The sequence below is a fragment of the Gracilinanus agilis genome, chromosome 5 (genome assembly GCF_016433145.1).
Source record: "Gracilinanus agilis isolate LMUSP501 chromosome 5, AgileGrace, whole genome shotgun sequence".
NCBI classification, from domain to species: domain Eukaryota; kingdom Metazoa; phylum Chordata; class Mammalia; order Didelphimorphia; family Didelphidae; genus Gracilinanus; species Gracilinanus agilis.
Genome location: NC_058134.1, coordinates 187570221 through 187582540, shown reverse-complemented (window position 1 = coordinate 187582540; position 12320 = coordinate 187570221). Strand labels below are relative to the sequence as shown.

The following is a 12320-nucleotide window of genomic DNA, read 5'->3' as shown; positions in this document are numbered from 1 at the left end:
AAATTAATGAAGGCTTTATGAAAGGTGATATCTGAGATGGGTCTTCTAAAAAGAGGAGAGGTTGAATTCCAAGCATGGATGCTAGCTTATTGACTACACAGAGGTAGGAGAAAGCACAGTAAGATCTGAGAAGAGCTAGTGATCAAATTTAACTAAAACAAAAACATATGCAGAGTGGAAGTGTAAACAAGGATGAAAAGTTGGCTTCAAGTTATATCATGAAGGGACTTAAAATTTAGGCAGAGAACTGCATTTTATTCTAGATAGAGTCACTAAAATTTTTTGAGCAAGGAATTAACATTGTCAGATCTTTGTGTTAGAAAGTTTAGTTGTGTGGCATTTCTATAAAATATATTCTAGGGAGAAAGAGACTGTAGGTAAGAAGGCCAGTTAGGAGATTATTATACTAATCAGGAAATAGAGGATGAAGATCTAGGGTGAGAGATGTGGAGGTCAAGACAAGAAGACTCTCAACTGATTGGATATGGGATTGATGGAAAGAGAAGAGTCAAAGATAAAAGGTTTTGAACGTGGATGAGTAGGGGATGTTTGTAACATCAACAGAAAAAAATGAATTTAAGATGAAGGGGCATGTTTAAACAATTAGAAAATGTTAGAGCTGACATGAACCAAAGAAACCATTAAGATGAGCCTTATTTTGAAAAGTCAATATTTTAATGTTCTTTTGTCCCAATAACTTTTCCTTATAAACAACAAAACACCATCATAACAAAGTAAAGATAAAGAAAGCAATGTATTGAGCAAGTCTCACAGTATATGCCACCACGTCTCTTCTGAGAGAGGGAAGGAATGAAGTTACAGGTTTATTGAATCTTTGAATTTCGTAGTTAAAAGGGATATCAGTGGCTTCATAACAGTACACTTTTGATGTCATCTACTTGATGATATCTATTGAAGGTAAGAAAATATTTTTGGCAGCCTATTTCAATTTAGAAAAGCTCTAATTGTTATCTAACTCTCCCTTACCCCAATCCTCAATTTCCATCATTGCGATTTCTGCTCTTTATTCTCAGTTTTGCTCTCTGTAGCCAAAGGGAACATATCTAATTTGTCTTCTTTGAGTAATAGAAGTTAGCTATCATCATCCTTTCTTCTGCTCGAAATCTTATCTCTAGACAAAATATTCCCAAGTTTCCAAGTCAAAATTGGTCATCATTAAATTGATCAGAATTCTAAGGTTTTTCTTTGACTCCTTTTTTTTTTTACCATTATTTTGGTAATCATATAAATTGCTTTTCTGATTATGCTTATTTTGCTATGAATCATTCCATACAAGGCTGCCCCACTACCACTGAATTGTTCATATTCACAATTTCTTACACTACAAATATCTTCTGTTACAGTCACTTGCCACAATTTGTTCTATTATGATATGATATTTCCTTTTTTGCTATTTCCTATTGTAAAAATTGCTACTACGAATATTTGTTAACATTTTATATAATCTCTTTTACCTCATTTAATAGATAAAGAAATTCAAATCTATGAGGTTTGTTTAATTGTGAAAGAACATGCATTGTTTAAATGACATAGTTAGATTTTGGAGCCAAATTTTTTGCCTATTGCTTTTTTTTTTTTTTATAACGCTTATCTTCCAAATTAGAATCAATCAATGGTAAGGCCTAGGCACTGGGGTTAAGTGACTTGTTCAGAGTCACACAGGGGCCAGATTTGTACCCCAGACTTCCTGTCTCTAGACCTCACTTTCAATCCACCGAATCACTTCTCTGCCCAAAGTCCACTGTTTTTAACATTAATATAAGCATTTCTGAAAAAATGAAAATTTTGTTTTATGATTCTTTTCAACATCAGATAATTTTTAATATGAGAAAAGGGATAAAAACTAAAGTTAATATAATTTTGTGCCTTTTCTTAGTGATTTAAATAAAATGAAATTTTAGATTGTGAAATGATTGAACTAAAATAGATATAGGGACAGGTCATTTTTAGTTTTATGAATATTGTAAAAATGGGGACAAAACCTATGATTTCATTGATATAAATCATCCACATTAGGAAATTCTCCCTACTAATGAATGTTGACCTTCTTTATAATTTATGTACTTGGAACATTGCCTAGAACAATAAGAGGATAAATTATTTTCACAGTCACACAGTGAGTATGTATCAGGAGTAGGACTTAAACTAATACTCTTCTGGATCCCAAACTAGCATCATATTTATGATGGAGTAGCTGTCTCTATTGTTAATATTAATAAACTAAAAATAATAACCAAGTTAGAAAAAAATTAGTTTTTGGATTTAAAAAAATTTTATTATCCCTTACATATCAATAGCATTTTGCAGAAACATCTCATAAATCCCTGAAGCAACTAACAATTTCTTTCTTTTTTTGAAGCATCTGGATCTCTTTGTGTCCTTCAAGAATAAATTATTGATATAGGCACTGTGCTAGCCAATAGGGATAAAAGCACAAAAATGTAAGTCCATGCCCTGGAGATACTTATATTGTATCGTAAGAGTTTATACATTTGTATACATGTATGCTTATTTACATATACATATATATATATGCACATGTGTATATTATGTATTATATATAATAAATATGTATGTATATATATATATATACATATATATATATCTGGATACCTATGTAGTTTAGTTGTGTAAGGCTATGAGGAAGAAAGCTAGCTACTGTGTATTCAATGAAGACCAGCCCTGGGATATGGGTATTATAGGTCTTTTTTTACACTGTTTTCATGTGCTTTTACCTGATGTGACTTACAATATTGTCCCCACCCTCCATCTCTACAGAGGGATTTCTCTGGGCATGAAGGCTATTTGATCTAATTGTTTAGATCCCTATCATGCTATTTTTAATATTTCATTTCCTTTAATCTAGGAGAGAAAAGAATGGGTCAATTTCTTCTTCAATTCATATTAGAAATCTGATTTTTAAAAGTATCAGTCATTAACATTCTCACACAACTCAGGATTCTCCATTAAAACCCTTCTTATTTTCATCCAAATACTTTTCCCCTCCTTGCCACTGCCTCTTTTTTCAGTATCCTAATCATGAGAAATGAAATTTAGAGAATAGAAAAGTTAAGATCAATAAAACTTTAGATGACATTCAGACTAATTAGGAACTACAAGTATAACTTTAAAGAACAGAAATAAACTTTAGATTTATCTTTACTTTTAGGAGAATCAGAAATAAAAAATGAAAAGGGGATAGGATGGATAGCATCACCATCATCCAAGGCAAACTGGATTAACCATAGTTTTTGTAGCCTATTCTCTGCATGTTGTCCATATCATTTAGAAGTCATAATTGGAGGACTGGTCTCTCCATCTCTATCGTCCCTTTCTTAAATTGTCTGTCAGTATCTCTATCCTCCATCTGTATTCTCTCTGCCTTTTTGTCTCTGCCTCTCTCTCTTCTTAATTCTTTTTTTTTCCTCTTTCCTTCCTTTTTTGTAAATACTTCTTCACAAAGGCATAATAATAACAGGATAGTGGGATGTTGTTTGTGTGGGAGATCTCCAAGCATTATTCTCATTACACTTAGTAGATTATGGTATACTCTATGATAAGTCCAGTCACATTTCCAGATATTTTCAATGTAAAGTTAGTTTTCCTAGTTTTCTCATTCATTGTATTCTTTTTGGTAGTGAGAAGGATAAAAGCAAGAAATCATTTTTTTAATCAAAATTTATTTGTTTAGTTTACAATCCAATTGGTTCTATAATTTATTCAGAGGGTCTCAACCAAAGATTTTGTGAAATTGTCAAAATTATTTTTTAAAATACATTTTGATAATTGTTTTTCAGTATAATGTTTCCTTTATAATTCCAGGTTTGTTTTTTTAAAAAAAAACCATTATTCTAAAAAGGAATCCATAAGCTTCACTAGGCAAACAAAGGAATTCTTGGCCTAAAAAGGTCTAAGAACTTTTATTTTAGTTTGACATTTGGTTGTTTGACATTACAGGATTGTTAACTCCTATCTATCTTGGAGCAATGATAGATTTAACATGTCTAAAATGGGATACCAGTAATTGTGGGGATAAAGGAGCTTGTAGAATATATGAGTCTGCTGCATTTAGGTAAGTTGTTATTATGTGATTTCATAAAATGATTTCCCATTAGTTATGCTGATTGCAAAAGAATGACACATTATCTTTTGACATTGAAAACCTTATTCAATTAGTTATAGCTACTCTTAAAATCTTTCTAAATGACCATGTTGGGCCTAACTTCAACCTGTCCAAAATTTATAGTTGACAAGGTAGAGATGATGGCAATAGATTTCTCTCTTCTAACAATCATTCCTCAAAACTATTGATATATAAAAGGCAAAAGATTAACATTCTCATTTTCTTCTATGGCACAGAGATAACATCCTCATTTTTTTCTATGGCACAGAGATAATATTTTTCAATGGAGAAAATTGCAATTTACATTTGTACCTTACTTTATAGCTTATAAAAGACTTTAACATTGGATACACCATCTCATCTTGCAATGAAAAGATGTTTACTGCAAATGCAAAACTCATAAGTTTGTAGTCATCTAGGTCTGCAACAAAAATATGATAAGTAAAACTTCTGATGAATTCTGTGACCAAAAAGCAAAAAAATCCTAGTTTTGTTCCTCCAAACTCATTATATTTCATTCTCTCAAAATTTAAGGTGGTTGTTAATTTATATCCACTTTTGCCGTCTTTATCTGCCTCAAGACTTAGATTACTTACTTCTAAATATTCTCCTGATTTCAACTCTGGCAACTTATTTTCTCCTCATTGGACAAAATCAAACCCACAGTATCAATTGTTTTTACCAACTGCTGAAGATAATTAGGGCAAAAAGTTCATTTTTCCTCATGTTTAAAAAAATCACAAGACCACAGATTTAAAGCTAAACCTTGGAGATTTTCTAGTATAACCCCATTATTTCAAAGGTGAAAAAATTGAGACCTACAAAGATCAAATATCCAAAGTCACAGAAGTCATAGGAAGGAGCGATAGGATTTGAACCCAGTTTCTCAGACTCTAAATCCAGAATTCTTTTTTCTACACAAATGTCTGAAGGATCAAAATCCTGACTCTACCATAGCTTCTAACTTTTGTGTCATATTTATGAACTATTTCCATTTCTTTCTTTTTAAAGGAAGAATATTTATAGGAGCATATTTACTCCATAATATGGTTCTGATTTCTCTCTCCAAGGATCCTCACGTAAAGCTACCCATGTGTAGTTCATTACTTTGCTCACATAAATAATTAATAATGCTACTGCATCAACCAACCCATGACTAATTTGTTGTTTCTGATAAATGGAAATTTAGGGAAGAAGGAAACAAATCAGAAGTGGAGAAACCTCCTTCCTTTAGTTCTCTCCTTCTCCACTTCTGATTTGTTTCCTTCTTCCCCAAATTACCGTTTATCACTTCTGAACAAATTATATCTTTTTTGACCACAGAGTATCATTGTTTACTTCTTCCCAAGTATCAGTGATTTTCATGTTACTCTTGTGTTAGAAATGTTCATGACAAGAAAATCCCAAAACCAATTTAGGAGATTCTCTTAAGTCTTTTGACTGATAGTCTCAACCAGAAACCTGGGGAAAAACATCCACTGCACAAATATTCTGGAACTGATTGCCCACTTACAAACATATTATTTACAATACTCCAGAAAGGAAGGGGGTATTTTTAAAAGGAAAATAACCTGAAATTTCTTGAATAAGAAGCAATTCATTTGAAGTTGTATTTGGCATTAGAGAGGCATGAATGGAATATAGATATGAAATCAGAAAGGCCTATATTTGAAACCCATCTCAGTTACTTAATAGTTATGGTACCCAGAAAGCTAAAGAGAGATCAAGACAGCTTCAGTTTCTTCAAGGGTAAAAATAGAGATAATAATAGAACTTACCTCCCAGGATTATTGTGAGTATCAAATGAGACAGTAAATGTAAAAGACTTGGCAAGTCTTAAAGTATCATGCAGGCAATTAAGCTATTAGCACTCAGGATATCCCTCATAAATATTAGTTATTTGGGATTTTTATTATCATATATATATAAATATATATGTGTGTAGGTATTTATGTGTATCTATATATACATATATATACACAAGTTTCTCATTTCATCTTTTCTCTGAAAAAATGAGGGTAAAACCTCCAAGGATCTCTTATTCTCTTCTCTTGATATAGTTCCTCTTTTATAGGTTGACTATTTTTTTTGTCCCTTTTCCCCTGTCTAATTTCCACCAATAAAATAGTCCCAACCTGTACCATGCATATAATTAAATTTGTTATAATTTTGTATAATGTTTGTATAAATTTGTTTTGTATAATTTTACATAATTAATAATGTATATATATATATATTTTACATAAATTTGTTAAATTTAATATAATTAAAATTGTTATAATTAAAATTAATCTTGGAAATTTATATTAGATTTATAATTTTTTATTTGTAAAAGAGAAATATATTATCAGATCTTTCTAACAATCATAATCTTCCTAGTACATTACTTCTTTAAGTCCTAGATTGCCAACCAGCCTTGGCCCACAATCAGGTCAGAGAAAGAAATTAAGGCCAGAAAGAGTGAGCTTGCATTCAGGATGGGATCTGAGTCAAAAAAAAAACAAAAAACACCAGAGTTTCTACTTGCCTGGCTATTATACGGCCTGTCACGCTATAGCTGCTCAACTTTCTTATTGGACAGTCTGGGTCACGTATTCTGATGTCCAAGCACTGTAACAACACCAAGTCACTCACAGTCAGGTGCTTCTGCCCACCCATTCAGGACGTCTCGGCATTCAGTTGGCCATGCCTTCTCCTGCCTTCCTTGACTTGGCTCTCTTGCTTAATGCATATGTGCCAGCCGATGGGTTTTAATTTCATGTTCATTTCACATAATGATATCTGATGAACAGTCATTTCTTCTCCATAATCACCTGTGTGGAAGAAAGAAAAATAAAGGGAAAAAATCCCATCATCAGATATGCGTCCTTTCTGAAGAGCTGTAGTTCACAATATTATTGACAATTCTTAGAAACTTGCTCTGGAAACAAATCAATGTGCTAAGTTTACAAAGACAAAAATTCATCAATTGGTTTTTAAACTACTCTTGTGTGTGGTTGGATATGAAATTTATGTTCAAAAAGGAATAAAAATATTTCTAATTATAGAGAACCTGCTCTATAAACCAGGAATTTTCTGAGTGGCCGAAGGTGGTCGTTGAATGTAAAGAACGAAACAGATTGGAAGCACGACTTGTTAGCTCAAAGTGCTCCAAGGTACAATGGAGTCACAAGTTTATTATATAGAAAGTTAAAGATCTCCTTCCCCCAAAAGCCCAAGAAAGTTTCCCACAATTACACAGAGCAGTATTTTTACCATAGTCAAAACAAAAGCCTTAGAAGCTTCAAGGTGTAGATAAAACCTATGCTAAATTATCAACTATATGTGTTATCATTAAATGAAGTCTGGGACATTTTGTTAGGATGGAAAGCCCCTGAATTTCTCAGCCTTAATGGTATTAAACAATATTTTTGAGACCCATTAGTTTACTTTAATTCTGGGCAAACTGCCTCTGCTAAGGGTTCAGCCTTGGCTGTACCAGGCAACTGCATTCCTGGACAAAGGGGAACAGTGTTAACCCCCTTACTGCTGAATTACTGAGAGCTCAAAGCTTTTTCAATAAGACTATATTGCTTTTTAAAGAAAGGTGTGAATTATTTAAAGGAATCAAAAGAGCAATCTCAGATTTTTATCTCAGATAACCCAGTCCAGTCTCAACCTGTAAAGGGAGAAAAGTTCAATACATGGCTCTGCCAGTCTGTGTTGACCTTTTGATGGGGTCCAGATAAAAATATCTATTTGAGATCCTAATTTCTCTTAACAGCTTCCCACATCTAATAGCTTTTATCAGATATATACATATATACATACATAATTTTATTATTTATATAATTAAGAACTCATTGCATATCCTCTGGAATGCTTTTATGAAGTCTATAATGGTTCCTTAGCATTAAAAATGAAAATGTTTTAAATTTTCTTTTATAGAAATACATTCCTGGTTATGACTTCAGGGCTAAGAGTACCAGATTGCTTCTTATATATCTTTTTATTCTTTGCTGTGAAGAAAGCAAATAAAGAAAACAATAATGGACTTTCTAATAACAGAATGGATGTGGATGAATCAAACTTAAAAAAGAACAAACAATTGGTATCCTCTGCTCATGTGGACAGTGAAAGCTACCTTTAGATTGAACAGTTACTTCTACACAACCAATACTCCTTTGCTTCCTTCGTTAATGTGATTAAGAAGCATCAAGATCCAATATGTAAACTAGGAGAAGATTGTTGATTTGGTTACCATGCTCTTTTTGATCTGAATCCCAGGGATATTATTGAATGTCTGTTGTTTTCCACTGATAATTCTACCCTCTTTATTCTTTATTGTTGCTCAGTAGTTCAATCATTCCTGACTTTATATGACTCCATAGACAAAAAGTCCATGTGTTTTTCTCAGCAAAGATAATGTAGTGGTTGACCATTTCCTTGTCTAGTGTGTACCCATTTCATTGATGGAACTAATGAAAATAATAGATAAATGATTTGCCCCGAGTCGCCCAGTTGGTATGTGTCTGAGGCCTGATTTGAGCTCAGATCTTCTGGACTCTATACAATGCACCACCTAGTTGTTGTTTTTTTAATTCTTACAGCACATTAAGGATATGAAACTGATAATGACTCAGAAAAGAAATAGTGGAAGATGTCTTGTTATAGTGTAGTTATGTGAATATAATGGAGGTACATTGTATACATATCATGGATCATTAAAAGTAACCTATGAGATTAATAAAAAAAACAATTATTGCTTTTTATTAATAGAGTAAGTAGAAATGATGGGCACAATTTTAAAAAATGATTGCAGGCTTTATTTCATTTTTTTTGCATACATGACACCAAGCACAGTGTCTGACACATTGTAGGTACAGCAATAGATTGTTGATTTATAGGGAGCTAACCCCCTATTTGGTTTTGGGGTCCTGAGTGGTGTTGGTGGCTTAGGATTGTTAAGGCAGGAGAAAGAAAATGAGAACAACCAGACTAGTGGTTAGCCCATGTTGCTCTAATGCTATGGGATTTGGACTTTATTTTATACTGGTTTCAAACAAAGAACACAAAGAAAGAGTAACAGCTGTGAAGGGGTTACAAATCATACACAATCCATTAAAGTTTAAAAAGTAGAGATATGGGTGCAAGGACAAGGGCCAAATTCCAACCACCAATTAGTAGGGGTTTACTTCTGGGAGCAGAAATAAATTTCATGGAGATGTTTACTAATTGCATTCTTCCTTGATTTACAGATCTGCACCTGGTCAGATAGTCTGGACTAAATTGTCTGGCTCCAGTCCTTATCTAAGTAATATATTTTTTAGGGTTTAGGCTTCTTAATTATCAAGGAGAGAAATTGTCAAGGAGAGAAATTGTTAACTCAGTAGCTTCTGGTCTGGTTATGGACTCAAAGCTTTCCAATAAGTCTATAATGTTTTTCCAATAAGAAAAGGTATGGATCATAAGAGGTGTCAAAAGAGGGGTCTCAGATTTTTATCTATTCTCTTATTGGCTTCCCACATTGATTAATTATTAACATTGCCTAAAATGAGGTTTATTGAGAAGGTAGAGACAACCTGAGAACAAATGAAACCATAGTAAATCCAAGGAAGAAAAAAGAAAGAAAATATAGTAAGGAAAAAGTAACAGAAAAAGAAAACTGGCATCATTCCATAAGCCTTTAATTACATACATTTTTCCAGAAAGTAAGCTTTGTCTGGGGGACTGTGTGGTGTAGTGAAGGATATGTTTTACCTAGGGTCAGGAAGACCTGGGTTTGAATACTATCTCAATCATTTTATTATCAATGTAACCACTGACAAGTCATTTATTTTTGGGAAGTTCCAGCTTCTTCATCTGTAAAATGAACAGACTCAACTACCAAAACACCTTCAAGATGTAAATCTGTTTTCTAGTAAAGGTTCACACTAATAGAACTCCTTAAGATTTAAAAAGCAATTATGTACATCACCTTTTCTGAGTTTCACAGCAACCCCTCAAAGTACACACCTTACATATTATAATCATTCCCATTTTGCAGGTTACAAAACTGAAAATTTGAAATAGTCAAAGTAGCACACACTATTTTATAACTAGTATCAGACTAGGTATTCAAATCCAGTTCTAACACTTGAATTCCAGAAATCAAATTTATAAATTCAAGATGAGAAAGGCATGATTAGAAAGCAGTTGCTCTGAGAAAAATCTGAAGATTTTATTCAGCCAATCAATAAGAATAGTGTATATAATTACATATACATAACACATACTAAATGGAAAATATTCTGAGAGAAGGCACCATTATCCCAAGTACTGGGAAAGAAGCCTTAAGGGAAATAGAGAAAACTAAGATTCAGAGGAGAAAGGACAAAATATTACAGTAAGGAGGGACATAGGCAAGATTGAGGAACTGCAAGTAGTTCAGTGTAGGTGGATCATAGAATTTATGGAAGGGAATAAAATGAAAAAAAGCTAATAAAATAGGAAGGGAATGGGTCATAAAGAGCTTCATATGGCAAACGGGACATTATATTTGATACTGGAGGTAAAAGGGAGTCATTGGATTTTACTGAGCAAGAGAATGACATAATAACTTTTAACTACAGAAAAATCACATTGACAGTTGAGTAGAAAATGAATTAGAAGGATAGATTTGATACAGAGAAACCAGTTAAAGAGGATGACAGTAATGTATGTAAGAGACAATGAGGACCTAAACCAAATTTGTAGATTTCTGAGTTTGAAAAAGAAAATACCTATAAGTGAGAAACTATAAAGTTGGACATTGAATTTGTTCTGTTGGCCCAAACAAAAATGATAAAAGTAATCTTGATGTAAGAAAATAGTTCCTCTCAAGCAAATGGAATGGGCTGATTGTGGGAAATGATCTGGAACTCTGCTTAACCAGTTATTAGCCAACATACCCCTTGACCCAGCAATAATAATATTAAAAGAATAAGAAAATAAGTTATATGTACAAAATATTTATAGCATTTCTTTTTTGTAGCAAAGAACTGAAACTAAAAGATAATCCATCAATTGGGCAAGGGCTGGCAGGTTATGATATATTAATATAAAGACATATTTTTCCATTGTTCTATTTTTCCATAAGAAATTATGCTGAAGATATTTTCAGAGAAACTTGGGAAGATTAGTGTGAATTACACAGTTAAGAAGCAGAGCCAAAACTGCATTTTATAAAATAACATTTGAAAGATAAAAAAAAAAAACTCTGGAAGACTTAAATTTCGAAACAATTCAATAGTCAACCATGATTCTGGAAGATTGTTGATGATTTATATTATCCACTTCCTGAAAGAGAGGTAATGGATTAAATGTGCAAAATAGAACACATTTTTGTATAGGACCCCTTAGGGAACTTGTTTCATTTGATTATGCATATATAGCAAGAGTTGAATTTTTTTTTCAGTGGGGAAAGAGAAATGGATGGGAAAATAAATCTTGTAAACTAAAAATAAAATTCAATTTTAGAAATTCAATGAGCTTCCATGGGAGGCAGTTACACTTAATGACTTCAAGAACAAGCTGGCTATTGTTAAGATAGAAATTTCTTTCAAATATTTGTTAAATTAGATGGCTTCTGTGGCCTTCTCCAGTTCTCAGATTTTGTGATTCTGTGGTTCATTCCCAAATAATTAACATCACAATACAGATGATTCCAAAACTATCTCCAAAATCAACATCCATTAATTACAAACTACTTCTTAATATATCTACATTCCAAAACCTCTCCTACACCTCAGGATATGTGTGAAAGTAAAATTCATGCGTCCCACATTGTAAGACCACTGATATCTTCTGTTAAATAACCAAACTGCTCTGACAGCCTAGTCTTCTTCTGTTGGTTCTATTGCTCTGTTGGGTTCCTCTGGGCTAGTCACTACTAGCAAGTTGCTGCTGCTCCTGATCTTCTTGGCAAGTAGTTTCTGCCAGGCACTGTTCCCTGCTATAGTCTTCTGAGCTAATCTCTTCAGAGCCCACAAGATATCTAAACTCCAATCTGCTAGGAAGTTGGTAGCAGATCCTGGACGAAGTACTGAGAAGGAATACAAGTGTTCAAAGGATGTCACATTAGACACTGATTAGTTACTAACAGGTAAGTTTTCCCCAGCACCCCTATACCTTGAATGGACCTCTTCACTAAGGAAAATTAATGTTGAATTTTATTAAG

General features: G+C 32.9%; 1 protein-coding gene across 1 annotated transcript in view; it reads left to right on the top strand.

The window, feature by feature from the left end:
- Positions 1 to 8273, top strand: part of LOC123249050 (solute carrier organic anion transporter family member 1B1-like) — a 56278-nt gene extending 48005 nt beyond the window's left edge. The window contains 2 exon segments of the mRNA XM_044678017.1: positions 3979 to 4093; positions 8072 to 8273. Coding sequence (XP_044533952.1) covers positions 3979 to 4093; positions 8072 to 8273 — 317 coding nt within the window.
- Positions 8274 to 12320: the final 4047 nt, after the last annotated feature.